General features: G+C 38.6%; 1 protein-coding gene across 3 annotated transcripts in view; it reads left to right on the top strand.

Moving 5' to 3' along the window:
* Hmcn1 (hemicentin 1) overlaps nucleotides 1–15,783 on the top strand; it is a 435,732-nt gene that overhangs the window by 205,854 nt on the left and 214,095 nt on the right. For 2 of the 3 annotated variants that reach the window (XM_029475879.2, XM_021160385.3), the window contains exon 12: nucleotides 15,413–15,554. In XM_029475879.2, the coding sequence (XP_029331739.1) occupies nucleotides 15,413–15,554 (142 nt within the window). Of the gene's footprint in view, nucleotides 1–12,275; nucleotides 12,404–15,412; nucleotides 15,555–15,783 lie in introns of those variants that run through there. The other variant, XM_029475883.2, reaches the window with a different exon arrangement.

The following is a 15,783-nucleotide window of genomic DNA, read 5'->3' as shown; positions in this document are numbered from 1 at the left end:
TCTTCTGCAATGGAAGGCATGCCTATTGTTAATGAATCTGGCAATAGCTCTAGAGAGAAGTCGCTTTTGAAGAGGGTTCAGTGAATTTTCCCACAGAGATGACTGGAAGCTCATCTGAATCTGTTCACTTAGCACTGGGGTTCCTAGAGCTCCAGAGTCATCCCAGCATGCTGATGGTAAAGTAAATGCATTTCTTGAAGTCAATATTGGTTTTTGATTGAAATCCCTCAGACAGGGGTTGTAAAATAAAGTCAAAACGCTTTGTTGTTGTTGTTGTTGAGAAAAACATTAAGAAATATACCATTTACAAGAGCTTTAAAAAATATTTAGGAATATATTTAGCTAAAAAAATTAAAAGGTCTTCAAAATAAAAATAAGAAAGCAGTGATAAAAGAAATTCCTTGTAGAGCACAGCAAAAGGGATGATATCACACATGCAGCAATTAGCAGAATTAATATTGTACATGTAATTATGTGACTCAATGAAATTTTCATCAAAATACTAATTATTTCCTCCACAGAAATATAAAAAGAAATCTTAATTCACATGTAGCCACAAAAGGTCCAGAATATCCAAAGTGATTCTCATCCAAAAAACCCCAGAAAACCAAACAAAGGCTGGAGTTAATACAGTATTTGGCTACAAAACACACTACAGGGCTTTAGTTACTAAAATAGCAGAGTCTGGCATAAAAATTAGATACAAAGACCAGTGGCATAATAGCCAAGACATGTAACCATTTTCAAACAACCAGTAGATATTTGAGAAAGGCAGTTCAGAAGAGACAGTCTCTTCAGTGAATGATGCTGACAAAAGTGTGCAGGTGTAGAGGGATGAAAATAGTTCTCTTCTTTTCACTATGTTTCAGAAACCAATCCAAAATCAGTCAAAGATCTAAATGTTAAAACTATGTTTGAATTATTACAAAAAAAGAGAAACACTTCAAGACATTGGAATGGGCAATGTTTATAGACAGGGCCACGAGGACACAGGTAACAAAGGTAAAATTACAAAATGTGATCACATCAAACTGAGACACTATGAAAGAAATAAAACTCAAAGGTCACATAAATAATACATATAGCATATATAATATATTATAATATATATATTCTATATTATGTTATAATATAGAAGAAATTAAAAATTATTCCAAAAGAGAATAACAAAAAAACTACCCTACCAAACAAACAAAAAGCCCAAACAACAAAAAAACTAGAAACAAACACCCTGCCCCAAAACATCAATGTAATTAGAAAGATGTTAAGAAGTAAATAAGCATTTCTCAGAAGAATAAACTCAAACAACCACCAAGCATACAAAGAAATGCTGAATGCAGTTCATTAATCACCAGGAGATGCAGATCAACACTACAGTGACACAGCATCGCATTGCGGTTAGAACAGCCCTCATCAAATAGATGGAAATGTACAAATTTTTATCAGGATGAAGATAAAAGATATCTTTCATAGACTGTTGGTGGAAATGTAAGTTAGTACGGCCACCTGAAAAACAATATTGAGATTCCTCCAAAAATTAAAACTAGAATGCTGTGTGACCACAGCATTCTAATGAATGTATATACCATAGAAATAAGATCATAAAGAGACTCCATGTTTGTTACACATTTATTCACAACAGCTAAAATATGGAATCAACCCAGATGTCATGCAATGGATGAATGGATAAGGAACATGTGTCATTTAGACACTACACTCAATGTGCTATTATTCAGCCATCAAAAGAGTGAAATCTATCATTAGCAACCTAATGGAACTAGAAGTCACTGTGTTAAGTTAATTGAGTCAAGCAAAGAAAGAATATTTGCCCTCATTTTTTGGCACCAAGTCACTTTCATATTTAACCAAATTTAACTGTGCTAATTAGGAAGCGGGTAGAGGAGTGTTGGGTGTGAGCATGAGAAGAAGAAATGAGGTTTAATGGGGGCTACCAAAATACAGTCAGCCTGGTAGAATTGCTTCTGTCTTTTCAGTATAATAAGATATCTATCCATTGAAATAATTTATGATGCATTGCAAAAAAATTATGAGTATGAAACTTCTAATATAGAAAATGATTGTTGTTTGAAGAGATTGAAGTGCTTCTTGACTCTTATATGTTGTATATATGCATTAAATTGCCATAGTGTAACTCCTACAGAGGAATAAATATTTATGTTTTAATTTAAAAGGAAGATGACCTGGCCAGGTATCATGGCACATCCCTCTAATCCCAGCACTCAAGAGGGAGAGGTAGGTAGATCTTTGTGACTATGAGGCCAGCCTGGTCTACATAGTGACTTCTATGATAACCATGGCTAAAATAGAAAGACCCTGTTTCAAGAAGCAAATAGTGAAGAAGAATATAAGAAGATAAAATAATATAGTGGAAAGCATGACTATAGGCACTAATAATACATAAAAATAAAGTTAGGGATATAGCGGGTGAAGTTGAAAAATTTAAGAGCAGCGAGATATTTAGTACTTGAATAACAATATTTTCTTAAAATGGAAATTCCATCTATGATTTACATCTGTTGAAGAAACATCATCAACTGAAACTAAGGAAACAATGAAAGGCGTTGAAGAAAACTGTCCTGTTGGGAGCCGGGCCCAGAATGACCAATTCAAACAAGGCAATGAAGTAAGAGCTTCGTCTAGACACATCCTGGCTGAAGTGTGCTGCTGGTGGGAAGCAGAACCCCACAAACATCCACACTATGTTAGTACACTGTAATGGGAGGGATCAAAAGCATACTGACATCAGGCTTATCCAACACATGACAGGCTAGAAGATAATGGCAGTGTGTATTTTTCATGCACGTCCCTCAGGGTCAGAATATGTTCATTAAGTTTAGGAGGAATTACTTTTTATCTTGATGGGAAGTAGAAAACAAGTGACATTGGATCCTACATTCCAGGTCCCCAAGCAGGCCACATAGTCAGATTCATATGTCCCAGAGGGGATGTTTACCCTTCCTTTTATTCTAAGCAGCATCATGGAATGTAAAACTCAGTGATATCAGAAACCAACCTCCCAGTGGCTCTTCACCATCAATCTGAGTGTTGGCTGGCTGAGTTTCTTTGTCTTTCTTGTTTTCTATTTGTTATCAAAAATGTTGACCCTTAAAAAGCAATAAACTAAAAATTTTTTGTGATAAATTCCTTTAAAGTTAGCTTGAGATGTTTTCTGCTGTCTGAAGCTAAGAATTGCAGCTGGCTCAATAATGGAAAAGATGCATGTACTTTGGGAAGGAAATCACAGAATCCAAGAATTTATGATCTGGCTAATTTGCCTATCTTATAAATGGCCAATATGAAAATGTTTCAGACTTGAGGAAAAATACCAACCCCAATGCCTTCTTCAAATAATTTACTCAAAATGAAAGTTGAGTACGCAAAATATTTTTTAAAAGAAAGATAAATCAAAATATGGCACGTGAGATATGATAGACTACCGACTTTCTCTCAGCAACACTTCCCGGGCTCTTTACCAGCCTGTCAGAGAAGCTTTAGGGTGTGTCTTAGCTGGGGTTACTATCGCTGTGCACAAACAGCAGGACCAAAACCAGTGTGGGGAGGAATGGGTCATGCAGCTCACACTTCCATCTCACTGTTTATCACTGAAGGAAGTGCAGGAACCCAAGCAGAGCAGGAAGCCTCGGACAGGAGCTGATGCAGGAGCCGTGGAGGAGTGCTGCTTACTGTGTCAAGAGAATGTAAAATATAAACTGAGGATTTAGTGCTATGTTCTTAATAACAAGTTTAGGTTTAAGCAGCTTGTCATATTGAAAGAAACCTTTTCTAAGCTTCATTTTTAGGCAAGAATAAGTTTGTTCCGATTTAGAGATATGACAAAAAATTTGTCAGTGTGTCCTGAGCTGGAGAAGGTCTTCCCAGGTGTAGATAATGGAGCTAGTGTCCATTCAGGCTGTAAAATCATTGCTTTTGAAAACATGACTGTATTAATGTGGAATAGCATGATGTACGTATAAAATAAGGTCAGGCATGGAGTGTCTCTGTATGGTGCTGCTTCGGATTAACTACTTTAATGTTTTCCATATCCTTTGGTTCTTATTTTTCTTTTCATTTTGAAGTTGTCCTACTTAAGCAAAGCAAAATATTATGGATGAGGTTTCTCTCTGCTCTATAATCAATTAACTTTAGAGTTACTCCTGTCAAATAACTCATACATGTTATCACTGTGCTTCTAGGTGTTAATGCGTGCTCTACGTTACTTTTGTATTCCTCTGTGGGTTCTCAGATTATAGGAGTCTGTAAGCCTGCCCAGCTTTACTCCTCCTTTCACATGTTCGAACAATGGACATTCTTCCTCCCTGACTTTTCTTTCATCTTTGTTAAAACATAGCTCCTACTCGAAGGGAATGTCATAAGACACCCCTGAATTCAAATTTGGGTAGAACTTACTTTAATTGATATATATCTACTATCAGGAAGCTGTTACACTGATAACTCTGGCTAATATAAAATTTAGTATCCTAGAGTAGCAGCTGTTTTAGCTAGGCTTCTATACTTGTGATAAAATACAATGACCAAGGCAACTTAGAAAAGAAAGCATTTTATTGGGCTTATGGTTTCAGAGGTTCAAATCCATGATGGAGGAACCAATGGCTGCACTGGGAACCACTGAGATCTCATATCTTATTGTTTCTTATTAATTTTTACAGTATATTTTATTATATCCTTTCCTCTTCTCAACTCCTGTCAGATCCTCCCATCCTCCCTACCCACCCATTTTCATTTTCTTTTGCTCTGCCAACCACCTTCTTAAAACAAGAAAAAGCAAAAATAAATACACACACATACAAGTGCCAAAACAACACACACACACACACATACACCACACCGAGTCCATTTTATGTTGGCTGTTGTTTTTTTTATGTTTTTGTTTTTGTTTTTGTTGTTGTTGTTTTTTAAGGCATGAGATCTGCTCTAGAGTGTGGGTGACACATCTAGTGATACTCCATTAGAGAAAACGGGTTTTTCCTTTCCCAAAAGAATCAGTTATAAATAGCTTCTTGGATAGGCATGCAACGAACGTTCTGTGTTCAGTTTCCCTTCTCAGTGCTGGGATTTTGTTTGGTTTAAATGTGTGCAGGTCTTGTGCATGCTATCACAGTAGATGCTGTCATATCTTGATCATAAGCAGGAAGCAGAGAGAGAGACAGAGACAGAGAGACAGAGAGATACAGAGACAGAGAGAGACAGACACAGAGATACAGAGACAGAGACACAGAGAGAGTTAGCTATCATTGGGGATGGCCTCAAAGCCTGCTCCCATGACACAGTTTCTCCAACAAGGCCATACCTTCTGATCCTTCCCAAACAGTTTCATCAGCTGAGGACCAAGCATTCAAACATGCGCTCCTATGAGGCCATTCTCATTGAAGCCAGTGCATTAACCATTTAGAAACTTTTTCTTTAGTCTGCATACTTTTCTTCTCTGAATCCTTTTTTAAAACACTATGGAATTCACTATAAAAAGGAATTTAAAAGTTTCTTGAGTTAAGTTACAGCCTTGCTTAGTGTTCAGGTAAGAGTACATGTATCTAGACAGCATATTTGAAATTTTATCTCTTATCTACAAAATGTCAAGTATTATTCTATGTATTTTAAAATATCTTTAATGAGAATTGTTCCTAAGGGTGCCATGAAACAAATCCTTGTATTTGAAAATTTAAAGTTATAGAATTTCACATATTAAATTACAGACTAAGCTGCCTTAAATCCTTTCTGAGCTAGAAATGAAATCTAACAAAAAGAGCGCATGTGGCATTTCAGTACACAACTTAATTAGTTTTCTTGTAATAAAAGTTTATCTGTTAGCTTCAGTCTACTGCCTCCATAGATCACACTTCTGCTTCAACACATTCCAACTCCACGCGTTCAAATGGCAACAGCTAGCAGATGCTTCATGTTCTACCGCCTTTCATCTAAGGCGTCTTTGCTCCGCAAAGATGTTGGGGAACTTTAATTCTGAATGGAAGGAATTATCTCTTTCTAAAACTTGAAAGACAGAAATACTAAAGTGCCTTTAAATAGAACGTACAAGGAATAGCTTAAGAAGTAGATTTATTTAGATTGTAAAGAGGTTTTGGATGGCTTAGTAGATATTCAAGTATATAAAAATTGTTTTAAAGCAGCTGTAAACAATGAACATCTGAATTTTCGGCTTAGAGGGACCATGGAAAATGAGCATTAGCACAAACCCAAATGAGAGCTAACAGGAAGAATGCTGGAGGGGTTAATGCTGGAATGAATGCACTCCAACGTCTTCCTCCGTGCAGTGACTGACAGGTGAGAGAGATGAAGCAGATGAGGAATCAGCAGTCACGTCAGCTAACTAAATAATAGAACTGCTAAGGAGCACTAGAAATGTGGGGGAAACAATGTGCCCTCTGATCCTCGCAGACAGTGTTTCCAACACCAAACACTTAGGGTTTTTCTATTCCCACCAACCAACCTCCCAGCTCTTTGGACAGCAGCATGCTCAGGGAAGATGCTGCTTCTGGTTAGTGTGGATGCACAGGTTGAGGTCATTTCCAGAAAATGCACTCACCTCGGATGTTAGTTGACTGTCAAAGCCTCACATACTTCTCATTAACCAAATAGATGTAAGAAGGTCCCTGCGGCCACTTCCTGGGGACTCAGCAGTTTGCTAACATGACTTCAGAAATCAGCAGCAAAGCACTTTCACTTATGATTAGTGATTAAGAAGTGTAATAAATACTGTTTAGTTATTTTTCCAATCACTGATTAATTCTGACAAGTGCTGAAAGAAGGGAGACATTCTGCATTTTCTATTTTATTAATGGGAGATAACTGAGCAGCTGGCTTAAGAGCTTTGAGAGGTTCCTGAGCCTCTAGATGCCTGGACATCTGTGTGTCAGCATGCAAGTTGGATCTCTGAGTTCTGTGAGCTTCTCTAGCCCAGCTTGAGAAGGGGCTACTGTTAACCTTGGATTGAGTTAGTGACAGTTTTTATTTGGTTATCTGCTTATGTGTTTATAAAGTTATTCATAAATTTGTGCATCAAGAATTAGCTATCTGACAATATACCCCTTGCTGTTAATATATAATGGAAGTCAGCAGCATCCTTTTCATCCAAAATGGAATGCAAGATGGTGGGATACTGGGATGTAGATCACATGACAGGATGCTCCTGGCCTCCTTTCTTGCTCCATTCTCAGCACCTAAAACAATGAAAACAAATCAAACAAACAAAACAAAACAAACAAACACAACAGCAAACTAATGGTCATAATGTAATTTATAACATGTGAACTAACTACATCAAGGCATCCTAAAGCATTTAATTCTGCCCTGGAATGCCACATAGAATTAGAAGGGCTTCTTTTGGAAGTTGATGCCTGTGGAATTCCATGAAAAGTAAGTCAGCCTTTACTAGGTGGTCAGAAAGCCTTTCCAAGTGGAGAAAAGAGCCTGGTCAAGGAAGAATGGGTTGAGGAAGGATGAGCTAAGAAATGGGAGGTGTGCCCAGTGCAACACAGAAGCCATCCTCAAGGTGACATGGTTCCACCCCCCTCCCCACCTCCATCCCCTGTAGTCTTATTCATTTGCTTAGTTAGTTAATTTATTTACTCATTTTGGAGACAGGATCTTGCTCCCTAAACCTGGCTGGCTTAAACTCACAGAGATCAACCTGCCTTTGCTCCCTCCAGTTAGCAGTAGCCCTTTTCTTATAAAATGGGAGGAATCACTTAGGTTTGAGTTTCTGGCATTGCCTTGCTAAAATGACAAGGCACCTACCTGGGAAAAGCAGCTGAGCGGGGCTGTCAGGAATAAGCTGCAGAAGGAAGGAAAAAGTTCCAGGCATGGTCTGCTATATGAAAATAGAAAGACAGGGTGAAAGTCGTGGTTGTGATAAAGAAAGGGAAGGTGAGATGTGATGAGAGCATGGGAGGTTGTGACTTCTGCTGCCCGGTGGCTGCCTCCCTCATACAGTAAGCAAGGGAGCAAATTAATTTGGCCACCAAAAAAATTGGTTGTTGGATTCTAACAGTTCCTTCAAAAGTCCTAGGGGGTTGTGTTTGGTTCTATGACGCTTCTGTGCCTCTAGAAAGTGATCCACTTTCATGCACTGACTGACTTTTGATAGTTCAGGATGTCACCAAGAGAGGTTCCAGGGACACTAGACAGCTTTGTAAAAAAGCCTCAGTCACAAAACAATAATGTGCATTTTTTCTCACTGCTGTTTAAAAGCCAAATGAAAATATAAATCTCAACTTTGGCTTTTCCGTCTTATTTGGAAATTCCGTGATTTAGAGAAATTGCTGTAAAACCATCACTAAAGAAAAGACCTGGTAATGATCATTGATAGTTTTCTTTGAAAACTTTACAAGTGAGAGCAAATTTTCTTAAAATTAAATCCCCCTTATTCATCATAGTTTTTTTTTTGTCTTGACATATTTTGAGTGATCAGTCCCAAACAATGCCTAAGTAAATGAGTGAATATTTTTGGTTATGAAAAAAATAGTATTGAGTGGAAACATTAACATGTAAATAATTGCAAAGACTTAGTTAAAATGAATATTGAAGCCATAAACAAAATATATTATAACACAGGATAATATAAAAGTTAGATTTTTTTTGTATAATTTGTAGCTTTTGCCATTAAGATTCTATGATTAACATGGAATTTATCCTTACTTTATCACTGAATGTCTCTGAAACTGTTGCACTTCTCTCATTTTAAAACATTATTTATGTATTCATTCATTCATTCATTTTACATCTAGCTCACTGCCCGCTTCCTGTCATCCCCTCCCACAATTATTTTCCCCCTCCCTGCTCTTCTTCCTTGAGAGGATGGGACCCCTCTTAGCCATCCCCCTCACCCTGGCACATTAAGTCTCTGTGAGGCTTGCCGCATCCTCTGCCACTGAGGACAGCCAAGGCAGCCCAGCTAGAAGAACATATCCCACAAACAGGTAACAGCTTTGGGTTAGCCCCTGTTCCAGTTCAGGACCCACATGAAGACCAAGCTGCACATCTGCTACATATGTGTAGGGAGGCCTAGGTCCAGCCTGTGTATGTTCTTCAGTTTTAGGTTCAATCTCTGAGAGCCCCAAGGGTCCAGGTTAGATGACTCTGTTGATCTCTTCCTGTGGGGTTCCTATTCCCTTCTGGACCCACAATTCTTCCTTCTATCCTTCCATACGAACCCCCAAGCTCCATCCACTGTTTGGTTGTGGTGTCTGCATCTGTCTGATTCAGCTGCTGGGCTCTCACCCTTCTCTTGATAACTGAATTTCACAATCACATTGGCATTTGGGTGTTTTTTTTTTTTTAATTTCTATTTTTGGCAAATTCAGCATCTATCTGTCAAGGTGGATTTTGATTTTTGGCTAGCTCCTTCCCTCTGTGGTTTGTTGCCAGTGCGCCACCTACTGATAAGTCTACAGATTAGCTGTCATTCCTCTGAGATTAATACTTCTGCCTGTATCTGGGCAAATTAGTCTTCCCTCCAGAAATGAACCCATAGTTGCTTACCCAATACTAAGTGGCCAGCCCTAAAAACATGCAAGCAACTAAATGGACTCATTAAGTTATATTTATATGGATGTATCTGTACGGGTAATAATTAAAGAGAGAGGTCATGAGTTTGTGAGGGAGTTGGTGGTGTTGGGGATGTTTTGGCTACCATATTAGATAGAATGGATGCTACTCTTTGTGGAAAGAATGAAGGCAAAAACACAGAGGTTTCAGGAAGCTTACTTCAACTGTCGCATTAAGAAACTATGACTTAAATTCTCTTGAATTATTACCATTTTATGAGGTAATTTCCATTGGGCAGAGGTTATCACTAGGTCTTTGTATTTCCAGTATAACCAGGTGCTTTGATGAAGTATCACTTGGAATGTTCACTTTTTGGTTTTGTTTCTTGGTTGGTTTGTTTTAATATAGTGTCTTGCTATATAGCTCAAACTGACTTCAAACTTTGAATTTTCCTGCCTCTGCCATCAGGGTACTGGAACTACAGGTGTGTAGTGTCGTGCAAGCCTGGTATTGTTTAACTTGAGATTTCAGGGAACCAACTTCTTTCTCCAGACAACTGATTTCTGATTTTGTTGCCACTGCTTGCTTGGTTTGTTTGGTTGATTGATTGTTTTTCGGTTGTCATCCTTGGTTCCTTGGAAGGAATCCTTGGCCACTTACAGAACTTCACTAGTTAGCAACAGAGAACTCTGAAAATATTGAAATATATTCCCCTGCCATTTCTCCTAGCTCCAAAATAATGGTAAGTTCAGGGAGTGAGCTTATAAATCATTCCTACTGAGATTATGTCATTTTGTTGTAAAGAGCTTCATGCATACAAGTCGTCGCCAACACCAGGGGGATTGCTCTGCTAATCAGAAATGGAAGTAATTCATTTTAGAACAATGTCAACATGTTTTGTAGAAACTGAATGACCTAAATCAGAAGGTAGATAAATGTTTGTCAGACTGGGCTACAGCTAATCAATGGCAGTCATTATGTAATGTTTTGAAGTTAGCGTTCTCTATGGCCAATACAGTTGTTTAGAAGGAGAAACTCCTGCAAAATCCACTTTACAGTTGACAATAGAGCAGAAATCAGTTTTAGGAATTCAGTGCTATTTATTTTCCAGTTTTTCATGTAGCCTTGTTCATGAGACTCTCATAGATTATTTTTAATGCTCAAAACATGTATCACCCACAATGAAAAGTAGATTCAGGAACACAATAAATCAGCTATATTTTCAACAACATAGATCAATTGGATGGCTTGATTGAATGTAGGTCTTTCCCTTAGTCTCTTGGGTCCCTCACCTGACCTTTCATGTTTTCTTAGCTCCTAGTGGTTTCTTTGAGTCACATCCCCAGTTTTAGATTTCATTATGTAAGTGTTTTCTTTTCCAGTTGTAACACATGCCAGCGCATTACTGCATACATGTAAAACCCAAACTTATAATCTGGTAATTCTTTCTCAAAAATTTTTATGAAGCTGTTATTTTTAAGTATTGTTTTAATTAGTTCTCCCCAACTTAGGAAATATGACATTTGAGTTTTGTAAAGTTTTACACTGGGCTAAAATGATTTTTTTAAAACAAACAAACAAGCAAACAAACAAACCTTTTATTACGGGTCAGTAGCTGTTAGACTTGCAAATGCTTGTGCTGCTCAGGTTTAGAAGGTAGAATAAGTGGCAAGCTCTATTTCTCTGTATGACATTAGTTTTAAGTCTTGTTTAAAACAGTCTCCCACTTTTTGAGGCAACACGAACAGGAACAGTGAGCATTTCAGCTGCTCCTTCCTCCCCATAAGGGGGATGCTCACTGCTGAAGAACAAAGCAGGGTGCCTGCTTTCATCTGCACAGATTCAGTGGCAAGTTACAGCTGCGGGGCCACTTGCTGCCACATGGAAACCAGAGGGCCAAACAAAACCTCCTGCTTTCCTCCATGATGTTTCTGTAGGAACATGAGGTACATTGGTATGTTTTCTATAATATTAAGAAAGGGTGGAGATATATCATTCATCAGTCCATGTCACCAGAGACAATAGTGTAATGGAAAGAAAAATGCTTTCCAAGGTGATGGATGGAGTTGTCTCTGAGGTCCAGGATCCCTTCACTGAGTGTGAGACTTGCATGAGCATAAACACATGCTCACTGCATGATTGTTACTTCTTTAACACATGCCAGGTGACATAGGTGTTAGCATGCCTCTTCCCTGTCAGTAAAGAAAACAAAGAATTTACAATAATACATATCAAGTGTCTAGAGACAATCCTAAATTTCATAAGAAGTAATAAGCATTCCTTGTAACTAGCTGCATCATCTAAATAGACTATTAGGATGTGGTTATCATTTCACAGCATACATGCTCAGGGCATTTAAAATTCTGTACTACTTATTTTTTTGTTAAACTTTGGCAAATAACAGACACTTAACATTTAAGGCAACCGTTACCTAGCATCTCCTAAGTGCCAGGAGTTGTTCTGTTTATAGCTGTCCTATCATAACTCTCTGCAGTACGTAATGTTATTATTTATATTCAAGTCTACAAACACAGAATCAGCAAGGCCCAAGTTTACTCCCCACCCTGCATTTCCAACACTTTGGGTAATTTATTAAACCATTCTGAGCTTTATTTTCTCACCAGTAAAGTTAAGTCTAGCATTCATTACTTTGCCTATAATACACACAAAATTCAGCCTGCCTTTCTACTTCAGCAAATTGACTAAAAAGAAACGCAGCCTAAAAACAACGCATTTATATTTGTGAGATGCTTGATGGCACAAGTGTTAGAAATATAGTACACTCTCAAGAACTGAATGTGGGGTGAAAATACATGAAGACGTACAGAAATTGGCTAAACTTGCTCGGTGTGTGCCCAGGGTGGTAAGTATTGTGAGTAGCTGCATAGGTTAAAAGTATTAGCATTATCTGACTAATTTGTTATTGATGATTAAGTCTCCTTGAAGAGAAAGTCTTTTGGTGGGTGTGGTCTTTGAAATTTTCCAGCTAGTGGCTCGAGAACAATAAACCATTTGCGGCAGTTAGGACAGATGCTTCCTAGATGATCCTGGCAACTGCCCAGGGATGATGAGGTTTGTTAAGTTGATGATCTTCGTAGGTGTGATGATTGTTGTTTTTTGGGGACCTGTAAAATTTGTTTCTATAGTTCATAAAAGCACCCAAGACTTAAAACTGTTTGAATGTATCAAATGTGTATATATTTAATTATTTTGTATCATTGGTGAGACATTAATTTTTAAAACGTATATATTGGGTTTTTTACTAACTTAGAAATAAAACATCAGTGTTTCCTTATCTCCCCATCATGGTGCCATTGCTTTGGCTAATAGTGTGCTGCCATGGGTGATGACGGTGCTGATGAGTGTCATGGTGGTGGGAAATTAGTGGGGGCCGTGAAATTATGATGCGAACCTCAAATAAAAACCAATCACACATCCTTGGGATCTAAAACTGGACCTTGGCTTCTACATCCAACCTTTAATGCATTTCCCCTACTAAAGTGGGGCTAACTTTATGAATAAGGAGATGTGGATTGGATTCGTGTGTAGGTAAATAAGGTCATCACAGTGAAGAGTCACCTTATGATTCTCTGTGTCACACTCTCACCCCATCTCTACCACTTTACTAAAATGGCAATTCTCCCCCGCCCCATGGGTGAAAAAATTAACAAATTAAAATCCATTATAGCAAGAGGTATTCTATCCTTATTAACCTAATTAAAGGCTGACTCATTTTGACCATCTTTATTCAAGTGTTACTTGGTGGGCAGCCAGGTTTGCTTCCCTGTGTTTTCTCGTGCCCTTTCTGATTTTCTTATCGTGTACCGGAATAGTCTTCCCGGGGCAATGGTAAATTTCTCACCTCTCTCGGGATGAAGTCATCCCATCTGCATGTTGCACACAGATTTAGTTCATGACCCCAGGCGGCACCCGACATCCAGGCTTTCCTTGCTCAGTAACCTCTTCACTTTCTGCATCCTGGTTTGAGTAACTGACGTTTATTTTTACTTTGATATCTAAACCACAGAGTCTACCAGTGGGATTCTTGCTGGGACACATGCCAGGCCCATTCTGGCAGACTTCATTGCAAGGCACCAAGCTTAGACAAAAATCTTAAGAGGAGCCTGAAGCTTTGCAGCAGTCCTATGTTAACACGAGGTAGCCATGAGAAATATTTAATTTAGAAAAGTGGGGCTGAATACATGTGAATATTCAATAAATTACAAAAAAATGAAAGAAAATGAAGGAAGGCAGGAAGGAAGGGAATTGCTTCTCTTTCTCTTCCCCTGAAGATTGTCAGTGACACCCCTATACCATGTGCAGTCCCTCAGCCTTCCAGGACTGATGGAGCCCAGATGGAATCCCTGTGTGAACTTACTGGCTATGGCCAGTCTGCCTTTGACCTCATGCATCTCTTATCCCTGTGTTCACCGAGAAGAATCTGGAATAATAAGGCTATCAACCAAGTCCACAGGCTGGGAAAAGCCTTCAAACATCTACTTCAAAGACTAGATCCTAATTCCTAAACTGCAATTCCCAAACAGGGAAAAGAAAAAATAGAGAAGGGTGACTGTAAGCTGCTAGCAAGTAAGCCGTAATTAGGTTCTCTGTTTGTGTAGCTGCTTCACTGTTACCTCCCTCGAGTGAGTAGGGCTTCCAGAAAATAATTTCTCTTAGTGCAAGTAAGTCACAATTTGCCCACTCACCTGCAGCAGTGACAGCACCATAAGCACATCCAGGTATGAGCTGTTAAGTGATCTGCTCAATTTCATCATTAAAAAAGGAGCCAGTGAAATAAAACGTGGTGATAGAAAGCCACTCAGGTCATAAATGGAGCCATAGCACACAGTTCCGGGTTTGTGTACAGAACTCCGAGCAAAACAGAAGCCAACGCCAACTGAATCAACATGTTTCTCTGAGGACGTATGGAACCCTCCTGTTTCAAGCCCTGTGAATGAACGTTTGTTTCCTTTTGCTGTATCTAAACTGGAGGATTTTTCCCCCCATAAGATTTGTTTACTATTTCTTTGATCGCACCTTCTTTGGGGCTGAATTCTTACTGCCTAACAAACAGACATAGAGAGCAAGCAGGTGGTAGCAGAGGAACTGTATCAACATCCCAGATATATTTGGACAGCAAATTGCAGGTTTCAAGTTCCATTTTCAAAAGTTCATGCAAGTGGAAAGCATTAGATAATTTGAGTCATTGTCATTTCTTGTTATATTGAAGTCTTGTGGTTCTCTATGCATGAGTCACACGACCTCTTACGAGGTGCTGGCGGTTATTATGACTGGAGAATGGTTTGTATTCCATCAGTTGTGTTAATGTGTACCTTTTAGATCCAACCCATTACAATATTAAATGCTAATGAATTTAATAGGGGATGCATAGTCTGAAAGACATGGTCTGATTTCAAAAGAAATATAATTAATAGATCGAAAAAGAAAAAAAAAATGGGTTCGAACAAAGCAGATAGCATAACCAGAACAAGTTGTGTCTCCAAACCTGCTTTCACTGTTTGAAAAGAAGGCTCCACTTTAGGTCGCCAACTGCAAGCAAAGTTGATGGGAAATTTTAGAATAGCAGACAAAGCCTGGAGCCTAGAGGTGGGAAAAGGTAGCAACACAGGCTTTGGTGGCCTGTGAAGAGAGAAACATGGCCTCAGGGTCAAGTTGGCTTCTCTGGCCTTCATTTCCTTTGGTCTCTTTCTTTTGCTGATAATGGCAGACTAGTGATTGAGCTGTGGTAGGGGTCCCCTCCAAATAATAAAGTGTAGATTATGGGAGCTTAAGTGACTTCTGATCAACACTCCCATCTCCTCACACCAATATAAATGGGCTTCTCACCATGAAACTTTCATTTCATTTTCAGAAAAACCCAAAGTCACTGTGATGCCCAAGAATCAGTCTTTCACAGGAGGGTCTGAGGTCTCCATCATGTGTTCTGCAACAGGGTATCCCAAACCAAAGATTGTCTGGACCATGAACGAGATGTTTATCATGGGTTCACACAGGTACTGGGTTTGTATCATCGTCTTTGTTTCTATTGAATGAGAAAGGTTAATGAGATTTTGGGAGCAAGGTCGTCAGACCTGATCCTTAGTATTTAAAACTTGAAAATCTATGACTTTACACTTTCTAAACAGGCTAGGAAATGTTGAAAAAATGCAAATAGTGACTTTAAAAAGTGTTATTAATTCTTAATTTCAACAATTAAGATCAAGTTTCCTACCATCTTTTGAG

Source organism: Mus caroli, unplaced genomic scaffold (genome assembly GCF_978045245.1).
Source record: "Mus caroli unplaced genomic scaffold, Mus_caroli_1 scaffold_1, whole genome shotgun sequence".
Lineage (NCBI taxonomy): Eukaryota > Metazoa > Chordata > Mammalia > Rodentia > Muridae > Mus > Mus caroli.
This window is presented reverse-complemented; position numbering and strand designations above follow the sequence as displayed.